We start from the raw sequence: 19,745 nt of genomic DNA, 5'->3' as shown, positions 1-19,745 counted from the left end.
AGCATGACCCTCCACTCAGGATCCATTCCCTTCTTCCTAAGGGTACCTCGATATTCACGCAGCTCTCACTCCTCTCCTACTCAGCCCACGTGTCCAGGGGAAGCTGACCCCACCAATCAGAACTTGGGTCTAAGCCAATCAAGGCATTTCTTCATCACAGGGAGTGGCTCAGGAATAAGCATATGACTCATTAGAATAAATACCAAGACAGTTTAGCCTACAGAACAACAGGCCAAAAAAAGCTAGGTCTTTAGGGCAATGTATTTCCTCATCCTTAAATTAATACCACCAAAAGCAGTAGTGTCTCTCTCTCTCTTTGGACATTGATCTGTGCAGTCATTAAGTCTAAAACTGCTACAGTTCTCTACTTCTGGCCATACCCTGAGCCCTGACAAATTGTACCTGATTTTGGAGCCTGCCCAGGTCCTTTCAGTTACTTTGAGCCAAAACTATCTCCTTACAGTTATAAGTCAACAGATTTTCTGTGACTTGCAACCAAGGTTGTCTACCATACATAAAATATTAAAATTTTAAGTTTTAAATCTGTGTATTAACTTTATAGAGTATCTAGATATAAAATGAAAATCCATAACTTATTTTTTTAAATATATCTTTAAATTCTATGATCTAAAGATCCTGATAGATGCACTGAATTTATAGTATAAACTCAGAATATAAATGATAACCTTATTTGTCCCTCCACACAAATGGCAAGGATATTAACTTTTCATCCTTTATTTCAAATCACAGAATATTTCTGCCTAATGTTTCATGTTTCAAAAGATCTCACACTATGCAGCCAAATGACACTCGCCATAAATCTTGGCATCTATATAAGCTCTAAAACAGATTATTACAGAGGATTTTTTCCCTCTAATTTGCTGAAAATTTTTCCTCAAGCTTTTCTTCCCACACTGTTTTTAGGAACGTGGAATCCAGTCTCACTAATAAATATGAACAGAAAGAACTGATTATTCTTGTGCTCATGACTTGCTAGCACATATCTACAGCATGGTTAGTTTTTGCACATTATTAATAATGAAGAGCTACCCTTTACTGACTTTACTTTACTTGACTGACTTTACTTTGTGCCAGTCCCCACTGATTACAGACTCTAGAAACTAGAGATTCCCACACTTTCCCCAGAACTGCTGCCCATTTAAAAGCCTTGGTAGAAGTTCCCTGCCTCTTCTTTCTAGGCAAGGAAAAGAGTGAGGGTCTAACACCAGCCTTCGGGACATGTCAGTTCAGGAACCTCAGGGGCTTTGCAAGATGAAGCCCAACAAAGACACCCATGGCTCCCTACGCAGGCAGTAGAAACAGCCTCAGCTGGCTTTCAGGCAAAAGGCAAGTGTGAAGTCACACTGACTACACACTCTACACAAAGTGCTGAGATGGGCACTGTGGGGATATAGTTGTGGACCTAAACAACTATGATGAAAGGGAGAAGGCGGTACTGCTAAGATACATGTTATAAGGCTTTATTCTTTCAAATACATCAATTTCATGACACTAGCCTTGCCACCACATTCATGGTATGATGAGAACTACATGGCTACTTAATTCATTTTCTTATTATTAATAATAATGCTGACTCAACCTTTATTAGGAGCGTCCCTGGTGGCTCAGTGGTAAAGAATTCGCCTGCAATGCAGGAGATGCAGGTTCAATGCTTGGATCGAGAAGATCCCCTGGAGCAAGAAGTGGCAACCCACTCCAGTATTCTTACCTGGGAAATCCCACGGACAGAGGAGCCAGAGCTATAGTCCATGGAGTTGCAAAGAGTCGGAAACAACGGAGCAATTAAACAATAACAACCTTTATGAAGAGGTTCAGTCAGTTCAGTTCAGTCACTCAGTCGTGTCCAACTCTTTTGGACCCCATGGGCTGCAGCACGCCAGGCCTCCCTGTCCATCACCAACTTCCAGAGCTGACTCAAACTCATGTCCATTGAGTCGGTGACGCCATCCAACCATCTCATCCTCTGTTGTCCCCTTCTCCTACTGCCTTCAATCTTTCCCAGCATCAGAGTCTTTTCAAATGAGTCATTTCTTTGCATCAGGTGGCCAAAGTATTGGAGTTTCAGCTTCAACATCAGTCCTTCCAATGAACATTCAGGACTGATTTCCTTTAGGATGGACTGGCTGGATCTCCTTGCAGTCCAAGGGACTCTCAAGAGTCTTCCCCAACACCACAGTTCAAAAGCATCAATTCTTCGGCGCTCAGCTTTCTTTATAGTCCAACTCTATGAAGAGGTTACTGTACGCTTACACAGGCAGCACGTTGTGCTGAGTATGCTGTGTGCATATCTCCTCTTATTCCTGAGCATAACTCCGTGAGACAGTTACTCACACCTCCCCCTTTCATATACATGAAGACACTGGACGTGGGCAGCAACTCCTTATGACTATGCAGTTAGACAGAGGGAGAGCAGGGTCTTGAACTTAAACCCAGGTCTGACGCCTGGTATCACGCACTTATCCTCCCGCTCTATACGCACAGCTCACAGTAACCCTCAGAAGAAATGAATGCAGGCTTCCCCTACCTGGCATGCCTGGCTGGGGATGGCAACAGGAATCTCCCACTTGGTCTGGGGGCGTCTCTATCGCAGGCCGCCAAGCCCGCACTTGTGCGGAGGCGGGCACAGCAGGAATGGGCGGCAGCTTCTCCCGCCAGTTTGGGCCATCCAGAGCAATCAAAATCTTGGTTATCCTAAAAAGAAAATCAGTTTTCTCTGTTGATCACGCAGTTTGCTTTTCTATATTACTGAAGGTCACATCAAGGTAAAACTTGGAAATGCTACGCAGCTCACGGGGTCACAGAGAGTTGGACACGACTTGGCGACTGAACAACAACATGCATTTGTATACTTTCCTGTAGAATACACAGCAACTTGAGCTACATGCTGTCCACATAAACTGTCTTTGAAAGGACTTTTAAAAGTTGCTCCAAACTATGTAACTTTAAATCTTTTTCGTATCAAAAGAAAAATGAAGATACTTCTAATTGGTTTAAGAAATTTTAAAATGTATATGCAATAAAATTTTAATTTTCTAAAGAAGTAAAGTATAAAACTAAAATTTAGGAAGCCTAGAAGAAATGTGCCCCACGTAACATTTCATATAATTGCTAAAGTGATTATTACTCTTGAGACTTAACAGAAGTGCTTTAGAACTTCTATGCCCAAACTGCATACTAAAAATAGGTATACAGGACTGGCTGCTAAAACTGATGAGGGTGTGTACATGTGTGTGCTTAGCTGCTCAGTCATGTCTGACTCTTTGCAACCCCATGGACTGTAGCCCACCAGGCTCCTCTGTCCATGAGATTTCCCAGGCAAGAGTGGGTTGCCATTCCCTTCTCCAGGGGATCTTCCCAATCCAGGAATTGAACCTGTGTCTCCTGCATTGGCAGGATTCTTTACCACTCAGCCACTTGGGAAGCCCAAAACTGACGAGGAGTGGCTGTCAAATGGAATAGTGCTTCTTTTTGAAACATTAACATATGGTTAAGATACTCTTACCTTGCATTTTTTCATCTCTAAAATGATCTACTCATTGTGTTTTCATATGCATAAAGATGAAAGAATTTGATAATGGAGTCTACTACAAGGACCCTTGTATTAATGACATTTGCTAATGGCTATAAATAATACTCAGATTACCACCCCTGATTATCACTTTCCCATCATTTTAAACACACAAAGTATCATACTTAGATTTTAAAACAAAACTAAATTATGTCTGGGATAAATCTGGTTTTAAAAAAAGGTGCTCCCCAAGACTGAGAAAGTCACTCAGTAGAATGCATCCAAATTAGTTAACTCAGTAGTACTTTCTCTGTGAAAAAATTATATTCATATAGAGCCAAATATAATACGTACATTCTCCCTACAGTTTCGTAAACTTAAATTTCAACAGTGATCTTTGGTTATGATAGCCACATCTCATATTTCAGTGCAAAATTTTTTTTTTTTAAATAATGTATAACCACCCACCATAGAAGAAGAAAAAGATGCTTTAGAAAAAAGAATTTTCAAGCAAAACGTGTATTACCAGCAGAAAGGAAGGAAGAAGCAGCTTAAAAGAGATGATGTGTTGCCAGGGAGTAAATAAGTATATACAGGGAAATGTAACATATGAGATTCCTGGAGAGGAAAAGAGGAATATGGTTAACGGAAGAAACAAAATAAGCATAGATGTTTAAATTTTTTTTTCCAAAAAAAAAGCTGTTTAGATGGAAAAGCAAGCATAAATACAGGGTTCATGAAAAGAAATAGTGAAATTTTTTAATGAATATTTTACAGAAAATATATATGCCAAAACCAGACAAGGCCTCCTTACCTTTTTATAAAATGATATATATGCAATAACCATTCCATTAAAAAAATGAATGAGTCTTAAAAGTCAGTCTGTGTAGAAGCACCTTCTTGAGTACATCTAAAAATTACAATATAATTCTCAAAAAACTAAACAGAATTACCATATGATCCAGCAATTCCATGCCTAGGAATACCCCAAAAGGAACTGAAAACAGGTATGCAAACAAAACCTTGCACATGATGCTCACAGCAGCACTATTCACAATAGCCAATGGTGGGAACAGCCGAAATGTCCTTCAACAGATTAATGGGTGCAACAGATCCATACAGTGGAATATTACTTATTAAACATAAGCTTTGTGAGTCAGACACAAAAGCTACACACTGTATGTTTCTATTATATGAACTCTCCAGAATAAGTAAATCCACAGAGACAGAAAGCAAATCGGGGGCTTAATGGGGGTTTCCCTTTGGCGGGGGTGGGATGAAGCATTTTGGAACTATTAGAGGTGGTGGCTGTCCAATACTGTGAGTGTACTAAAGGCCACTAAATTGTACACCTAAAAATAGTAAATTCAGTTGTTATGTGAATTTACTTCAATTTTTTTTAAAGTGTAAAAAATGTAGAAGGTTCAGAAATATGAATGATCCCAGTCTCTCAGACATAAATTTCTCCCTTCAGACCCATTCAGTCTATCACTATGAACCAGAGTTTCTAAAACACCTCTTCACAGGCCCCTTGTCTCTGGCAGACACTTCAGGTGTCTGCCCACTTTTTTTCATGAGACCCTCTAACCCTGGGAGAAGATCCTACTTTCCCAACCATCTCGGAGACTCGCAGGCAGAGGATGGGCGAATTGATAGCAGAAACCCACAGCACAGGGTCTGCTGGAGAATGCATTCACTCCACACAGTTTTACTGAGGATGCCTACTGTACAAGGTACCGCAACAGCACAGCTGGATAAAACACAACCCTGACTTCCCAGAACTCTTAGTGGAATGAATCTAAAAGAACTTTATGAAAAGAGATAATATGCAAAGAAGGCACAGGGAGGGAGAGGAGCCTAAGGGGCACGTGTGCTGGGGGAGATGGGTGGATCAGGGGACGACGTCCTCTCCTAAAGGGCAGAAGGGACTTAGCCGGACAAAAGCGGGGAAGAAGAGTCTTCAGGAGTCCATGTGGAGGCAGCAAGTGATGTGCAACCAGGCGGCTGTGCAGCAGGAGAAAAGGCTTGGAGGGCTCCCAGGGACACCCCTGATTTTACAGGATGGAGACCAGGCCCTGAATGCCCAGGGTTCCATCGGGTCCCACTCTAGAGCCAATAACCAGTATCTTTTCTTTTCTTCCCAACAGGCAGGTCCCTAGCAACCACGGAGAAGAAGCACCAGGGAAAAGCTGCCCACTCAACACACAGATCCATCCAACAGTTTTCTCCAAAGTGCAGTGGGACCAGGTGGGGAGGTAAGGCAGGACTGTAAGACACGAGTTCTCATCTTCTTCAGCTTTGTCCAAGGTCCCCTCCATGGCCAATCAATGCCCTTCACTGAGCACCTCCAGTGCTTGTTCTCCGAAGCTGTAGCCCATAGACCAGGGCAGCCTGACCCCTCTGTGATCCCCCCACTCATCAATTAACGTTCATGCTTGGGGATAACGTGATTTATGTTAAGCTGTTTCCCCTCTAGCTACATTCTACTTTGCTTAAAGACAGAGCCTATTTCTTTCTGTGTGGTGTGTGGGACATGCTACTCTAGATCCACACAAGGCACAGAGCGACACACAAAAATCCTTCAAAGAAATTATACTTTGGACAAATGGAATTAGAAAATATCATCCATAGCCAAGTAGTAACTTTTCAAAGTTCACGTGAAAGTGGTTTAGGAAATCTGGAAGCTCTTACTTTCCCGTTCTCACCTGAGGAGTAAACAGGTCATAATATAAATTCCGTGCTATTTCACCATCCTGTGCTGTGCTTAGTTGCTCAGTCCTGTCTGACTCTTTGTGACCCCATGAACTGTAGCCCGCCAGGCTCCTCTGTCCATAGGGATTCTCCAGGCAAGAATACTGAAGTGGGTGGCCATGCCCTCCTCCAGGGCATCTTCCCCACTCAGGGATCGAACCCAGGTCTCCCACGTTGCAGGCGGGTTCTTTACTGAGCCACAAGGGAAGCCATCACCATCCTAGATGAGTGTCTACTAAAGGGCAGATAACACAAACTTCTAGCAGGCTCATGACACATCCCCTCTCCTGAGGAGAAAATAAAACATGTTTCCACTGACAGATGTGCTGCCAGTGAACGCCTGCAGATCCTGCAGGAGACTCAACATGGCAGGCTTTGCCACATTTTTAGATCTCATCCTGTAATCAGTACTGATGTATGACATCACTGGAAACACCTTTCTAACCCCACAGATATTAACAAATACTAAAATCAAATTCTGTACATCTTGAGTTGCGCAGAGGAGCCATACCCTGTGCTGTTTTTAAAATTAAGTGTATATCACACATAATATTCCCTGAACAGTGATTAAGTGGACCAGGAAACAAAGATAAAGGTGTCAGAGGACAACTCAAAACATATCATGGGATAGTTAGAAAGTTAGAGAGTGAGAACCATTTGGTTTTGAAGGAGTGAAAAAAGGCATGCATCCATGTAATGCCAATAAGGAAGAACATGTCCACACCTCGACCTCGTTCTGAAAGGAGGGGAAGAAACGAAACCTCATTCCATTAGAAAACAACTTGCCCTCAGGCAGCAGCCTCTGATTAGGTTACCTGTTAATACTGTCATTTGCTATCTGGATTCCACAGTCTATTTGCAACACTGTTTTATAATCCACGTAAGCTTTCTGATACTGCTCTACAGTTTCATAGGCCATAGCTCGTCGAAGAAGAGGCTTGATAGAGAATGGATGAAGTTCCAGGGCCCTAAAGGAGACAGAAATATTACATGTCATTTGTTATGAAGATCACTCCCTAACTCATACTAACCCGACATATCGGTTAGGACTGAACTCTCACATACATGCATATCTGATATTCCACCTTGGGGACCTGGCAACATACCAGAAAGGCAAACCCAGAGCAATCAATCTGTGGTTATGTCCCTTCTTTTAAACCAGTCCCCTTTGGCACTTGCTCTTCCCCCAGTGAGACTGAGCTCCCAGGCAGCAGGCACTGCCTACCCCTCCAAGCCCCCACCCCAGGGTCGCCCCCCACCCCCATGGGCTAACAGAGCCCGCATGGCACTGGCTCAGAGTAGGCTTTGCACCAGGTTCTTGTTACTGACAGATCCAAGGGAAAATTTTATCTGCACCTATGTACTTACTAAGGCACTTAGCATAGAAGCACAAAAACCTGCAATACCTTTTGAAAATCAGCCCTCTAAAGCTTAACACAGTTGATTATGATTTACTTGCTGCCGGTCAAAAATAGACCGGAGGAAATTGAGGAAGTTGGTATACAATGATTTCTGTACGTCATGAATTTTCTAGTGTACTTTCTATTCTGTGAAGTACTTCCAGTATCACTAGAGATATATTTCAAGGTTATGTTCCTTGGTTTTGTTTGAAGTAACTGCTTAAGGCTACGTCACTAACTTAACGCACTTCACTATACTCTGAAATAAAGCATACAATCAAAAGATGGTATTTGAGTGAAAACTATTGTACTCTCTTAGTTTTAACAAAATCAGTTGAAACTGTAAAGGAGTATTATAGGTCGATACCAACATTTATTAATATTCCTCGCAGAGATCCCACGAAGAGCCTACTTCCTCTCTGATCCACTAACTAGAATCTGTGCCAGACTGTCTACAGTGGGGATAAAGGTTTGCTGGTGATTCTTTACGCACGAGCAGTTTCCATATATCAGACATTTGGCCTGCTTCAGGAAAAGCATGATTTCTTCCCCAGTAGGTCTGTTTATCCCTGTCTACAGTGATCTGGAAGGAGGAAACTCTGACAACACCTGCAGGTGTGAGTCACTGCAGATGACAGCTAATGTCACAACAGGCCGGGAAGGTAAACATTCACACGTTCAGGTCACAGATGAGGGAGCAATCTGCCCACATGCCTCATCTTCTGAACTTAAGCCACGGGAGACCAAGGGCATTGCTGGTCTTGATCATTACTACATCCCAGCACTTAGATCACAGAGGGCCACTGGAGGCGCTCAGCAAAGCCCTCCCAAGTGAACCTTCAGGACCCACACTCTTGCCACCACAAGCACAGATGAAAGCACCACAGATTAAGAAAGGCACAGTCACCTGCCACCCAGAGAGAGCCCTAGATGATTCTTCACATTGTATGGATACTTGACTGCACATGTGAGTGTGCTCCTGGGCTGTATATCACTCATTCTGTTCCAGAAATGTCATTAAACCTAATTAGCATCATTTCTTTGAAAAAGAATCATTTTTGCTCTGCCTAGGTACTAGGATCGGGGATGATTTTAACAATCTCTTTTGCATTGTACTGGATTTAAAATTCTTTTTTTCCGTAATAGGTATGTGTTACTCTTGTAACCGTAAAAGTTATTTTAAAAATAAAAGTCTATTAAAAACACTCAAACACTAGAAAACAGGTTTTGGGATATCAGGATCTATCACCTGTACCCCTGTCTTAAATCTACCTTAGTTTAATGCTTAAGAGATAGTAACTACATGAACACTAATTATAAATATAGGTCACAGACACAGGACTATCCCCATTTTACCAAAGACTTCCAATGCCCAAGGAGCTATTTATCCACAAGATGGACCTGAGATAGGCGTGGAATCTAAAGCTGAATGAGATGATGCATTTAATTTATAGCACTTCCCAGCTTTTCTTTTTAACCGCAATCCTGAAAATGAATGTGAGCTTATGAATGGGAATTCCACTAAAGCAAAAAAAGAAAAGTGCATTTATTCATAAACACACAGAGAACTTTTAAATCAGAGTTTACAAGAGCTTAACTATTCAAGTTAACACAGTTAAGAGGGCCTTCTAATTTCAAGTCCATCAGAGAGAAGCAAAGATGAGCAGAAACAGAATTACTAGGCAACATTCATTTGAGTCTGTCGAAACACTCTCAATGAAAAGTCCAGGAAAGAGTTTTGATGTATTTAGATAACTCATAAAGGTTCTCTGACAGATTGGGAGCAGTGAAGATATTTTTTAGCTGATAAAAAATTATGAGAATTGTTTTATGGTTTTTCTAGTAGTCATGTACCAACATGAAAGTTGGACCATAAAGAAAGCTGAGTGTTGAAGAATTGATGCTTTTGAATTGTGGTGCTGGAGAAGACTCCTGCAGAGTCCTTTGGACCACAAGGAGATCAAATCAGTCAATCCTAAAGGAAACCAACCCTGAATATTCACTGAAAGGACTGATGCTGAAGCTGCAATACTTTGGCTACCAGATGCGAAGAGGTAACTCATTGGAAAAGACCCTGATGTTGGGGAACGCCGAAGGTAGGAGAAGGGGATAGCAGAGGATGTGAATTTGAGCAAACTAAATACTTCTAGTGCCCCTTCAATTATTATTTTAAAAATAAGCCAAATTAACTGATATTTGATTTGCTTAATTCCTGAAAAACAAGTTAATCTTGTCATTTAGGGAAAAAATTGGGCACAACATAGTAATCTTAGGGGAAAATATTCATGTTAACCTCTGTAACCTGAAAGGATGGAGTTCCGTTTGCTTTCCTGCGCACATACTTGGTGCAGACAGGGGCTGGCATGTCACCATTGTCATCCTCAAAGCTCTAACATTTCTGGAACAATTACTGTATGTCTAGTAACTATGCTGAATGCTTCTTTTGCAATATCTGCTTAATGTTTGCCTAAGTTCAGTCAAGATGTGCTAGTGTTCTCTCTGTCTTTTTCCCCCAAAAAATGCATAAAAAGTTATTTCACAAGTAAATCTATGAAAGTCAGTTCATAGGTTCTCCCTTATTTTAAACTTTGCTCCCAGGGAATTTTTCTTTTTCACTTTTGAAACCTGCTACCACTTGTAATAAAAGTCTGTGCAAACAACTCTCCAAGGAGCAAACATAATTAACTGAAAAACTAAAACACAGGCTTTCTTTCGAGGTGAAGAGAAAACTGGTTTTCAATACAGCCATACTTCAACATGTCCCCCAAGGCAAATCATGGTTTCCCTGGCATTAAGATGAATTTGAGAATCATTGCTTTTGAGTAAAATCATCCCAATCACCCAGTCACCTTATGCTGAGACTCATATGTCAGGTATCAAAGAAAACATCTAAGTAGGTCAGTTTCTAGAAAGGTCGGTACTGACCAGCAGAACCAGATTCCTTAGCAGAGAACACAGCCCTTCACTAAGGACCCCTCACCTAAACCACCACCCATTTCCCCTCTGCCTCCTTCCTCCCCGGAAGGCAATCTCCTGCTCTCCTTCAAGACAAAACTCCACTCCAGTCTCAACAGTCTCCTCTGTGACTTCCTCCTGGGTCTCCCCCGAAACACAACACATTTTAGCAAGAAAACATCTTACACCATATCTCACTTACACCATCTCACTTAAGGATAAAGTAAGTCCACTGTTTTTTAACCAGCGTACTGAACTCACTGAAGGAAGACCTGAGACACGTCTGAAGGGTAATGTATTAGGCAACAGACACTTGAACTGAAAGGTTCTCAGCTGCAAATCGCAAGGTGCCTGACACTATGCAAATCTACTTGGTTTTGTTGTTAGTTATGGGCAGTGGCAAACGTTTAACAGCTGGCTCTCCTGAGAAAAAGGCCCAGAATTGTGGCCTTTGCCAATTTTCATAGTATTAGTAGTACTCCAATCATGTCAGATTTCAACTACCAACATGACTTCAACCAACTCCCCAAATCCTGAAAACGTTGTGAGCTAGCACAACCGTTGATGATGCCAGGACAGACCAAAGTAAATATAAATATTATTTATTTTAAATTTGAATATGTAAAATTGGCAAAAAATACAAGCAGCTCATGACTTTCTTCTTAAACTGCAGGCACAGATAACCAGCAAGTTTTAACCCACATATGTAAACTGATATTGTCAATGAAAAAAAAAAATTGTTCAACTTATAATCAAGGTGTCCATGTATGTCACTGTCCAAACTAGGGCTTCTAAGAGTGAAAGGGAGTAATACTAATAATTATACCACACAACAGGAGTAAATGAAGATTGTGACGGTTACACCAGTACATGCAGCTTCTTACTTTTTAGATGCACTAACAGTAACATATTAATGGCAGAAAGCAAAGAGGAACTAAAGAGCTTTTTGATGAAGATGGAAGAAGAGAGTGAAAAAGCTGGCTTAAAACTCAACATTCAAAAAGTAAGATCCTGGCATCTGGCTCCATCACTTCATGGCAAACAGATGGAGAAAAAATGGAAACAGTGACAGATTTCACTTTTGGGGGCTCCAAAATCACTGTGGATGGTGACTATTGCCATGAAATTAAAAGATGCTTGCTCCTTGGAAGAAACACTGTGACAAACCTAGACAATGTATTAAAAAGCAGAGACATCACTTTGCCCACAAAGGTCCATATAGTCAAAGCTATGGTTTTTCCAGTAGTCATGTACGGATGTGACAGTTGGATCATAAAGAAGGCTGAGTGCTGAAGAATTGATGCTTTCAAACTGTGGTGCTAGAGAAGACTCTTGAGAGGCCCTTGGACAGCACAGACATCAAACCAGTCAATCCTAGAGGAAATCAACCCTGGATATTCACTGGAAGGACTGATGCTGAAGCTCTAATACTTTAGCCACCTGGTGCAAAGAGCCAACTCACTGGAAAAGATCCTGATGCTGGGAAAGACTGAGGGCAAGAGGAGAAGGGGGCAACAGAAGACAAAATGATCGGATGACATCATCGACTCAATGGACATGAGTTTGAACAGACTCTGGGAGATAGTGAAGGACAGGAAAGCCTGGCGTGCTACAGTTCATGGGGTCTCAAAGAGTCGGACATGACTTAGTGACTGAACAACAATAAATAGTAACTTCTTTCCAAAGGGCTCCTCAAGCAGACTTAATATTTAATGGTTAAAAAAATTTTTTAAAGATACTTTTTATTTATGTAAATATATTCATCCATCTCAGTATGTAACTTGTTGAGTACCATGGGTGACTACTGTGCTTGAGGGATGCACACACAATTCCTGACCTCAGAGAGTTTAAATTCCTCTGCAGAGGGTGACGTAAGTGCCTACAGGTGTGAGAGTGAGTCAAGTGTCACAGCCATGCAGAAGACCACGAAGTCTGAGGTGACAAGGAAAGTGGAAAGGAGGGGGAAGCTGAGGAAAGATTCCTGAAGCAAAGCTGTGCAGAGGCCATTACACATACAGACCAAAGGGGAGCAGAAAGCTTGGGGGGGGGGCGGGATTGGGGGGAGGAGGGGCACAGGGTGCAGTGTGGTGACAAAGTGTTAGTCACTCAGTAGTGTCTGACTCTTTACGAACCCATGGACTGTAGCCAGCCAGGATTCTCTGTCCCTGGAATTCTTCAGGCAAGAGTACTGGAGTGGGTGGCTATTCCCTTCTCCAGGGGATCTTCCCGACTCAGGGATCCAACCCAGGTCTCCTGCATTGCCAGCAGATTCTTCACCGCCTGAGCCACCAGGGAAGCAGAGATTATAATGATCTGCAACAGCATACTGGGCAACTGAACACAGGCTGAAACAGTCTGCACAAAATAATGCTTCAGGAAAAGTCATCCTGATGCCACAGTGGATTGGAGGAGGCAGAGACACCGGTCAGAAGGCTTCTCCAATACTCTGGGATCGATGTGGAAAGATTATGATTAAGGTGGTAGCTAAGAAATGAAAAAAGTTTGCACAAACATCTTCTATAGTTGTCTTCATATAGGTAAAAGGATGCATGAGCTTTATGTGTTAACCAATTAACGCACCTTCAGTGTCTTAAAAAATCAGATTTACGCAGAAACGTTAGAAGGGTATTAAATACTGCATTCATCCCACTGAAATGATAATCTGTTGACAAAGCTGAAAAACGGGCAGTTTACCTGTTACAATCCTGAATACAGCCACTGCAGTTTCCGTCTTTGAGGTAACATGCTGCTCTATTTGAATATAAGATACTTAGATCGGCTGCACTTCCACTTCCTAAAAATCACATTTAATTAAATGGTTACAATCCATTGGCGGAATCACAGTTCAGCAGAAGACTGAGGTCTCCCGCGGCACCACGGTCCTACACCCGCGGCTAACGCGGCTGCGAGCAGCTGCCGGGGCCCGCTCCGGCCAGAGGCCAAGCCCGTGACCGGCAGCTGCCCACGCGCCCCGCCCCGGGCACACGCGGCGCGCCCCGAGGTTCGGCCGCATCCGCCCTGCCCTCGGTTTCCAGGAAGGGAACGGACGCAGTGGGCGCCTGTCATTCGCAAGGGGCCGGGGAGACCGCCGGGCGCAGCTCACTCACCTGCGGGCTCCAGCTGCGCGATCGCCGCCGAGTACTTGAGCGCCGCCTCGGAGAACTGCCCATTCTGAAAGAGCTCGTTGCCCTGGCTCTTCAGGGCGGCGGGGCCCATCGGGGCAGAGGGCACGGGCGGGGGCGCGTCGGGTCCCGGGGGCGCGCCGGCCGCGGGCTCCCCGGCGCCCCGCCCGCCGCCCGGCTGCCCGTTGGCGCCGCCCGCCGGGGCCCGGGCCCGCGGTCGGTCCCGCTTGTCCGCGCCGGCCCCTGGCGCCCGGCCCCGCCGCGGCGCGCCCCTCTCCGGCCGCTTGCCGCCCTCTCTCCTGCGCGTCAGCTTCTTCTGGATGTTGCCCATGGCGCGCGGCTCGGCGGCGCTCCCCGCTCCCGCCGGCTCCGCCGCCTCTGTGGGGAGTGGATGCGGGAAGTGACTGTTTGCATCATCGGGAGCAGCTACCGCCGAGGCCGCGGCAGTGCCGGCGCGGGGGCGGGGTCGCGGGCGAAGCCGGGAGGAGCCGGCCCGCCCCTCGCCGGGAGCCGGGCAGTTCCGGCGCCGCTGGGGGCCGGTCCGCCCCGAGGGCTGAGCACCGGAGGCCGCGCTCCTGTGGAACCCGAGGGTTTCCGGGGCTGAGGCCTCAAGTAAAGCCCGGACTTAACTCTTCGAACGCCGAAGAGCTTGGGATGTGATAACCGGCATTTCAAACATCATTCCCTTCATCACAGCATATGTGTCGAGGTAGACCTTACATAATTTGTACTTTTCTTCCGCTTAACAATTTACAAATGAATGAATGAAGTTACTAAGACTTGAATACAACTGCACTCCCAAGTTAGGGTACCCTTTCCTTTTGTTAAAGAACTGGGAGAAGATAACTTTTTCAAATTATCTTTTTCAAATAATCAAAAAATTATCAATTTTTTCAAATCATCAAGTCCAAGTGATTTTTAAGGCATTTAAAAATGGTTTTAGCAAGGAACTCACATAAAACAGCCACCTAGTCTTTAAAGTGAACCTTAAAAAGTCAGTAAAATTTCCATTACAATACCTTACTCCAAGGTAAAAATTCCTCTGATCTTGATTGAAAGATTTCAAGTATTTATCAGAGCTTTAATAATTGATTATTGAACTGATTTTTAACTATGAAAATAAATATTTCATTGATGGGTGTCTAAATATTTGAAACAAAGCAATTCATCATTTCAAAGCACTAACTGCAGAGACTTCCCAACTTTCTCTTGTAACAAATTCTCATCTGATTTTTAATGAATGTATTTCTCATTCTGTTTCATGAATGTTAAAGCCAGAATCTGAAGCACAGATGAAATAGAAAGCAACAAGTACATAAATGAAAATCAGTGAATAGATGATGGTCACCTTAAGGCAAGCAATGAGTTTATCAGTTCAGTTCAGTCGCTCAGTCGTGTCCGACTCTTTGCAACCCCATGAATCGCAGCACGCCAGGCCTCCCTGTCCATCAGCAACTCCCAAAGTCTACTCAAACTCATGTCTAACGAGTCAATGATGCCATCCAGCCATCTCATAGCATATCGGGCACCTACTGACCTGGGGAGTTCCTCTTTCAGGATAGAGTTCCTCTATCATTTTGCCTTGTGAGAGGGCATCAGAGGGCAGACACACTGAAACCATAATCACAGAAAACTAGCCGATCTGATCACACGGACCACAGCCTGTCTAACTCAATGAAACTAAGCCATGCCGTGTGGGGCCACCCAGGATGGTCGAGTCATGGTGGAGAGGTCTGACAGAATGTGGCCCACTGGAGAAGGGAATGGCAAACCACTTAAATATTCTTGCCTTGAGAACCCCATGAACAGTATAAAAAGGCAAAATGAGTGTATAAAAGCACACTAATTAATAGAGTTTTCCTGGCTCAGACAGTAAAGCGTCTGTCTGCAGTGCAGGAGACCCGGGTTTGATCCCTGGTTTGGGAAGATTTCCTGGAGAAAGAAATGGCAGCCCACTTCAGTATTCTTGCCTGGAAAATCCCATGGACGGCGGAGCCTGGTAGGCTACCGTCCATGGGGTCGCAAAGAGTCGGACACGACTGAGTGACTTCAGTTTCACTTTTCCATACAGCAGAATGACATTCAATTTTGGATCACTAACCAAAAGAGGCTTAATTATTAAAACAAAAGATGATCTTGTAATAGTGATGAATCCCTAGATTGAACCCAGTAGAATTATTACAGCAAGGCTCTAGTACTCTTCATCTGGTATTTGCTGCTCAGGTTCCACCCAGAATAAAAATGGACGGAAGCATAAATCAGTGTCAGAAGAAATGATGAGCAGCTAGTATTATTTTCTGTTCCCTTGGGTGTCATCCACTCATGTCTGACCAATACTGTTACTAAATAGCTGCTATTTATTTAAAACTTAATATGAGTCAGGACCTTTACATACATTATCATTAACCTTCATACCAAGTATTATCCCCACATTACAAATGAAGAAAGAGAGACACAAGGAGAAGACTAAGGAATCCCCTCAAGCATGAAGAGCTAGAAACCAACGTAACTGGGATTCAGGATCCAGAGGAAACGAAATGAATGCTGTACCTCTTTCCTTAAGATTGAAATGCCCCTGAAATTTCCCTGCACAGGTAAGCAGAGGCCCAGGCACGAAAGACCTGTGAGTCCTGGGGGCTATTTAGCTCCCTGGAAGACATTCCAGAGGAGTCATTCAGAAGATAGCTCCAAATATAGATCAGAGGAGGCCTTATCTGGAAGACACTGACTTGGGAATTGCGAGCATAATAACAATCACCGAAGAAGTTTGGTGGATGTGGAGGGAGTCACTGAGATCTTCCAAAGGATCCCTGAGAAATACATTTAAAAAGATGATCAGAATCGCCAGTGGAAGTGGAGTATCACCTAGAAATGAGAGGAGAAAAAACGGGAAGGTGTACTGCTTCCGAAACCAAGAGGAAAGAGCATTTCAGGGACAAAGGAGTCAACGATAACAACAGTCAAAGGAAGGAATGACCAACAGTTCTCAATGCATAAAGACTGAAGGAAACCATCAGATCTAAAAACCACGAAGACTTCAGTAACCTTGGGTGGTGCGGTGATTTAGGGTAGCTGGTAGATACAAAAATTCTCAATGAAATACTAGCAAACTGAATCCAATAGCATATTAAAAGCATTATACATCATGACCAATGGGATTTATCTCAGGAATGGAAGAGTATTTCAACAGTAGAAAAATCAATTTATTCAATACCTGCCATTAATAGAACATGGGGGAAAAACCATATGACCATAGCTGACATTGAAAAGGAACTTGACAAAATCCAATACTCTTTCATGATTTAAAAAAAAAAAAAAAACTCAAAAAATGAAGAAGTAAAACTTCCCAGCATGATTAAGTACATTTAGTACATTTATCAAAAACTCACAGCTAAGATCATACTCAGTAGTGAAACCCTAAAAGCTTTCCCCTGAAGATAGTTTCCACTATAGCTACTCAACATTATACTGGAAGTTGTAACCTGGTCAGTTGAGACAAGAAAAAGAAAGACGTCCATACTGGAAAGGAAAAAGTAAAACTATCTCTATTCAAAGATAACATGATTATCTTCAGATAGATTCTTTAGGATTATATATTTACATAATACATGCACACACACAAACCACTAGAGTTAATTTAAAAATTCAGCAATTTCAGGGTACAAGTTGTTGTTCAGTCGCTCAGTAGGGTTTGACTCTTTTTCACCCCATGGACTACAGCACACCAGGCTTCCCTGTCCTCTATCCCCTGGAGTTTTCTGAATGTTGAGTTTTCTGATTGTTTTCTGAAATGAACAGGAATCATTTTTTGAATGCTGAGTTTCAAGCCAGCTTTTTCACTCTCCCTTTCACCTTCATCAAGAGGCTCTTTAGTTCCTCTTCGCTTTCTGCCATAAGGGTGGTGTCCTCTGCATATCTAGTTACTGTTATTTCTCCAGGCAGTCTTGATTTCACCTTGAGCTTCATCCAGCCCAGCATTTCCCACGATGTACTCGGCATATAAATTAAATAAGCAGGGGACAATATACTGCCTTGTAGTATGGCACCCCACTCCAGTACTCTTGCCTGGAAAATCCCATGGGCGGAGGAGCCTGGTAGGCTGCAGTCCATGGGGTTGCTAAGGGTTGGATACATGACTGAGTGACTTCACTTTCACTTTTCACTTTCATGCATTGGAGAAGGCACTGGCAACCCACTCCAGTGTTCTTGCCTGGAGAATCCCAGGGACGGGGGAGCCTGGTGGGCTGCCGTCTATGGGGTCGCACAGAGTCAGACACGACTGAAGCGACTCAGCAGCAGCAGCAGCAGTACTCCTCTCCCAATTCTGAGCAAATCCGTTGTTCCATGTCTGGTTCGAACTATTGCTTCTTGACCTGTATACAGGTTTCTCAGGAGACAGGAATTCTCATCTTCTTCAGAATTTTCCACATTTTGTTGTGATCCACATAGTCAAAGGCTTTAGCATAGTCAATGAAGCAGAAGTAGATATTTTTCTGGAATTCCCTTACTTTTTCAATGATCCAACGGATCTTAGCAATTTGATCTCTGGTTCCTCTGCCTTTTCTAAATCCAGCTTGAACATCTGGAAATTCTTGGTTCACATACTATTGATGCCAAGCTTGAAGGATTTTGAGCATAATCTTGCTAGCATGTGAAATGAGTGCAACTGTACAGTAATTTCAACGTTCTTTGGCATTGCCATTCTTTGGGATTGGAATGAAAACTGAACTTTTCCAGTCCTGTGGCCACTGCTGAGTTTTCCAAATTTGCTGGCACTTGAGTGCAGCACTTTCACAGCATCATCTTTTAGGATTTGAAATAGTTCAACTGGAATTCCGTCACCTCCACTAGCTTTATTCATAGTAATATTTCCTAAGGCCCATTTGACTTCACACTCCAGGGTTTCTGGCTCTAGGTGTGTGATCACACCATCGTGGTTGTCCAGGTCATTAGGATCTATTTTGTACAGTTCTGTATACTCTTGCCACCTCTTCTTAATATTCTCTGCTTCTGTTAGGTCCATACCGTTTCTGTCCTTTTCTGTGCCCATCTTTGCAAGAAATGTTCCCTTGGTATCTCTAATGTTCTTGAAGAGGTCTCTAGTCTTTCCCATTCTACTGTTTTCCTCTATTTCTTTGCAGTGTTCACTTAAGAAGGCTTTCTTATCTCTCCTTGGATCAACATATAAAAATCTGTTATTTTTATAAACTAGCAATGAAAACTTCTGAAATGACATTACAAAAACAATCCCATTTACAATAGTATTCAAAGAAGTAAAATATTAAGGCAATTTTAACCAAGGCAATGGGACTTGTGGGATAAATATTGCTGAAAGATATTAAATGGAAAAATATCTCTTCATCATGGATAGGAAGACTTACTTTTGTTAAAATATCAATACTATACAAAGCAGTCTACAGATTCAACATAATCCCTATCAAACATCCATAACTTTTTGGGCAGAAATGGAAAAGCTGATCCTTCACTTTGTACGGAATTTCAAGAGGCCTAGAATAGCCAAAACAATCTTGCAAAAGAACAGAATCAAACGACTTACACTTCAGATTTAAAAACTTATGGAAAGCTACAGTAATCAAAACTGTGATACTGATATAATGATAGACATGTAGATCAATGAAGCAGAGAGTTCAGAAATAAGCCCATATATCTAGGGCCAAGTGATTTTTTTTAGGATAACATAGGTTTTAATTTTTATCAAATGGAAATCAATGTGATAGTACAATGAAACCTCTGAAAACCACAGCTTTGGGCCACATCAGTCAGTCCATCAATCAATCAGGTGGGGTTTTTGTGTGTGTGTGTGTGTGTGTGGTATAGTTGACTTACAGTATTATATAAGTTTTAGGTATATAAAATAGTGATTCACAATTTTTAAAGCTTAGACTCCATTTATAGTTATTATAAAACATTGACTATATTCCCTGTGCTGTATAATAAATCCTTGTAGCTTATTTATTTTATACATAA

General features: G+C 42.7%; 1 protein-coding gene across 1 annotated transcript in view; it reads right to left on the bottom strand.

Moving 5' to 3' along the window:
* SPAG1 (sperm associated antigen 1) overlaps positions 1-19,745 on the bottom strand; it is an 87,058-nt gene that overhangs the window by 12,087 nt on the left and 55,226 nt on the right. Inside the window, exons 12-15 of the mRNA XM_018058084.1 lie at positions 13,743-14,135; positions 13,330-13,429; positions 7,096-7,248; positions 2,546-2,712 (exon numbers count right to left, since the gene is read on the bottom strand). Of these exons, the coding sequence (XP_017913573.1) occupies positions 2,546-2,712; positions 7,096-7,248; positions 13,330-13,429; positions 13,743-14,135 (813 nt within the window). The remainder of the gene's footprint in view (positions 1-2,545; positions 2,713-7,095; positions 7,249-13,329; positions 13,430-13,742; positions 14,136-19,745) is intronic.

This window comes from Capra hircus, chromosome 14 (assembly GCF_001704415.2).
Source record: "Capra hircus breed San Clemente chromosome 14, ASM170441v1, whole genome shotgun sequence".
NCBI lineage: Eukaryota > Metazoa > Chordata > Mammalia > Artiodactyla > Bovidae > Capra > Capra hircus.
Note: the sequence above shows the minus strand (reverse complement) of the source record. Positions and strands in the feature narration are given on the sequence as shown.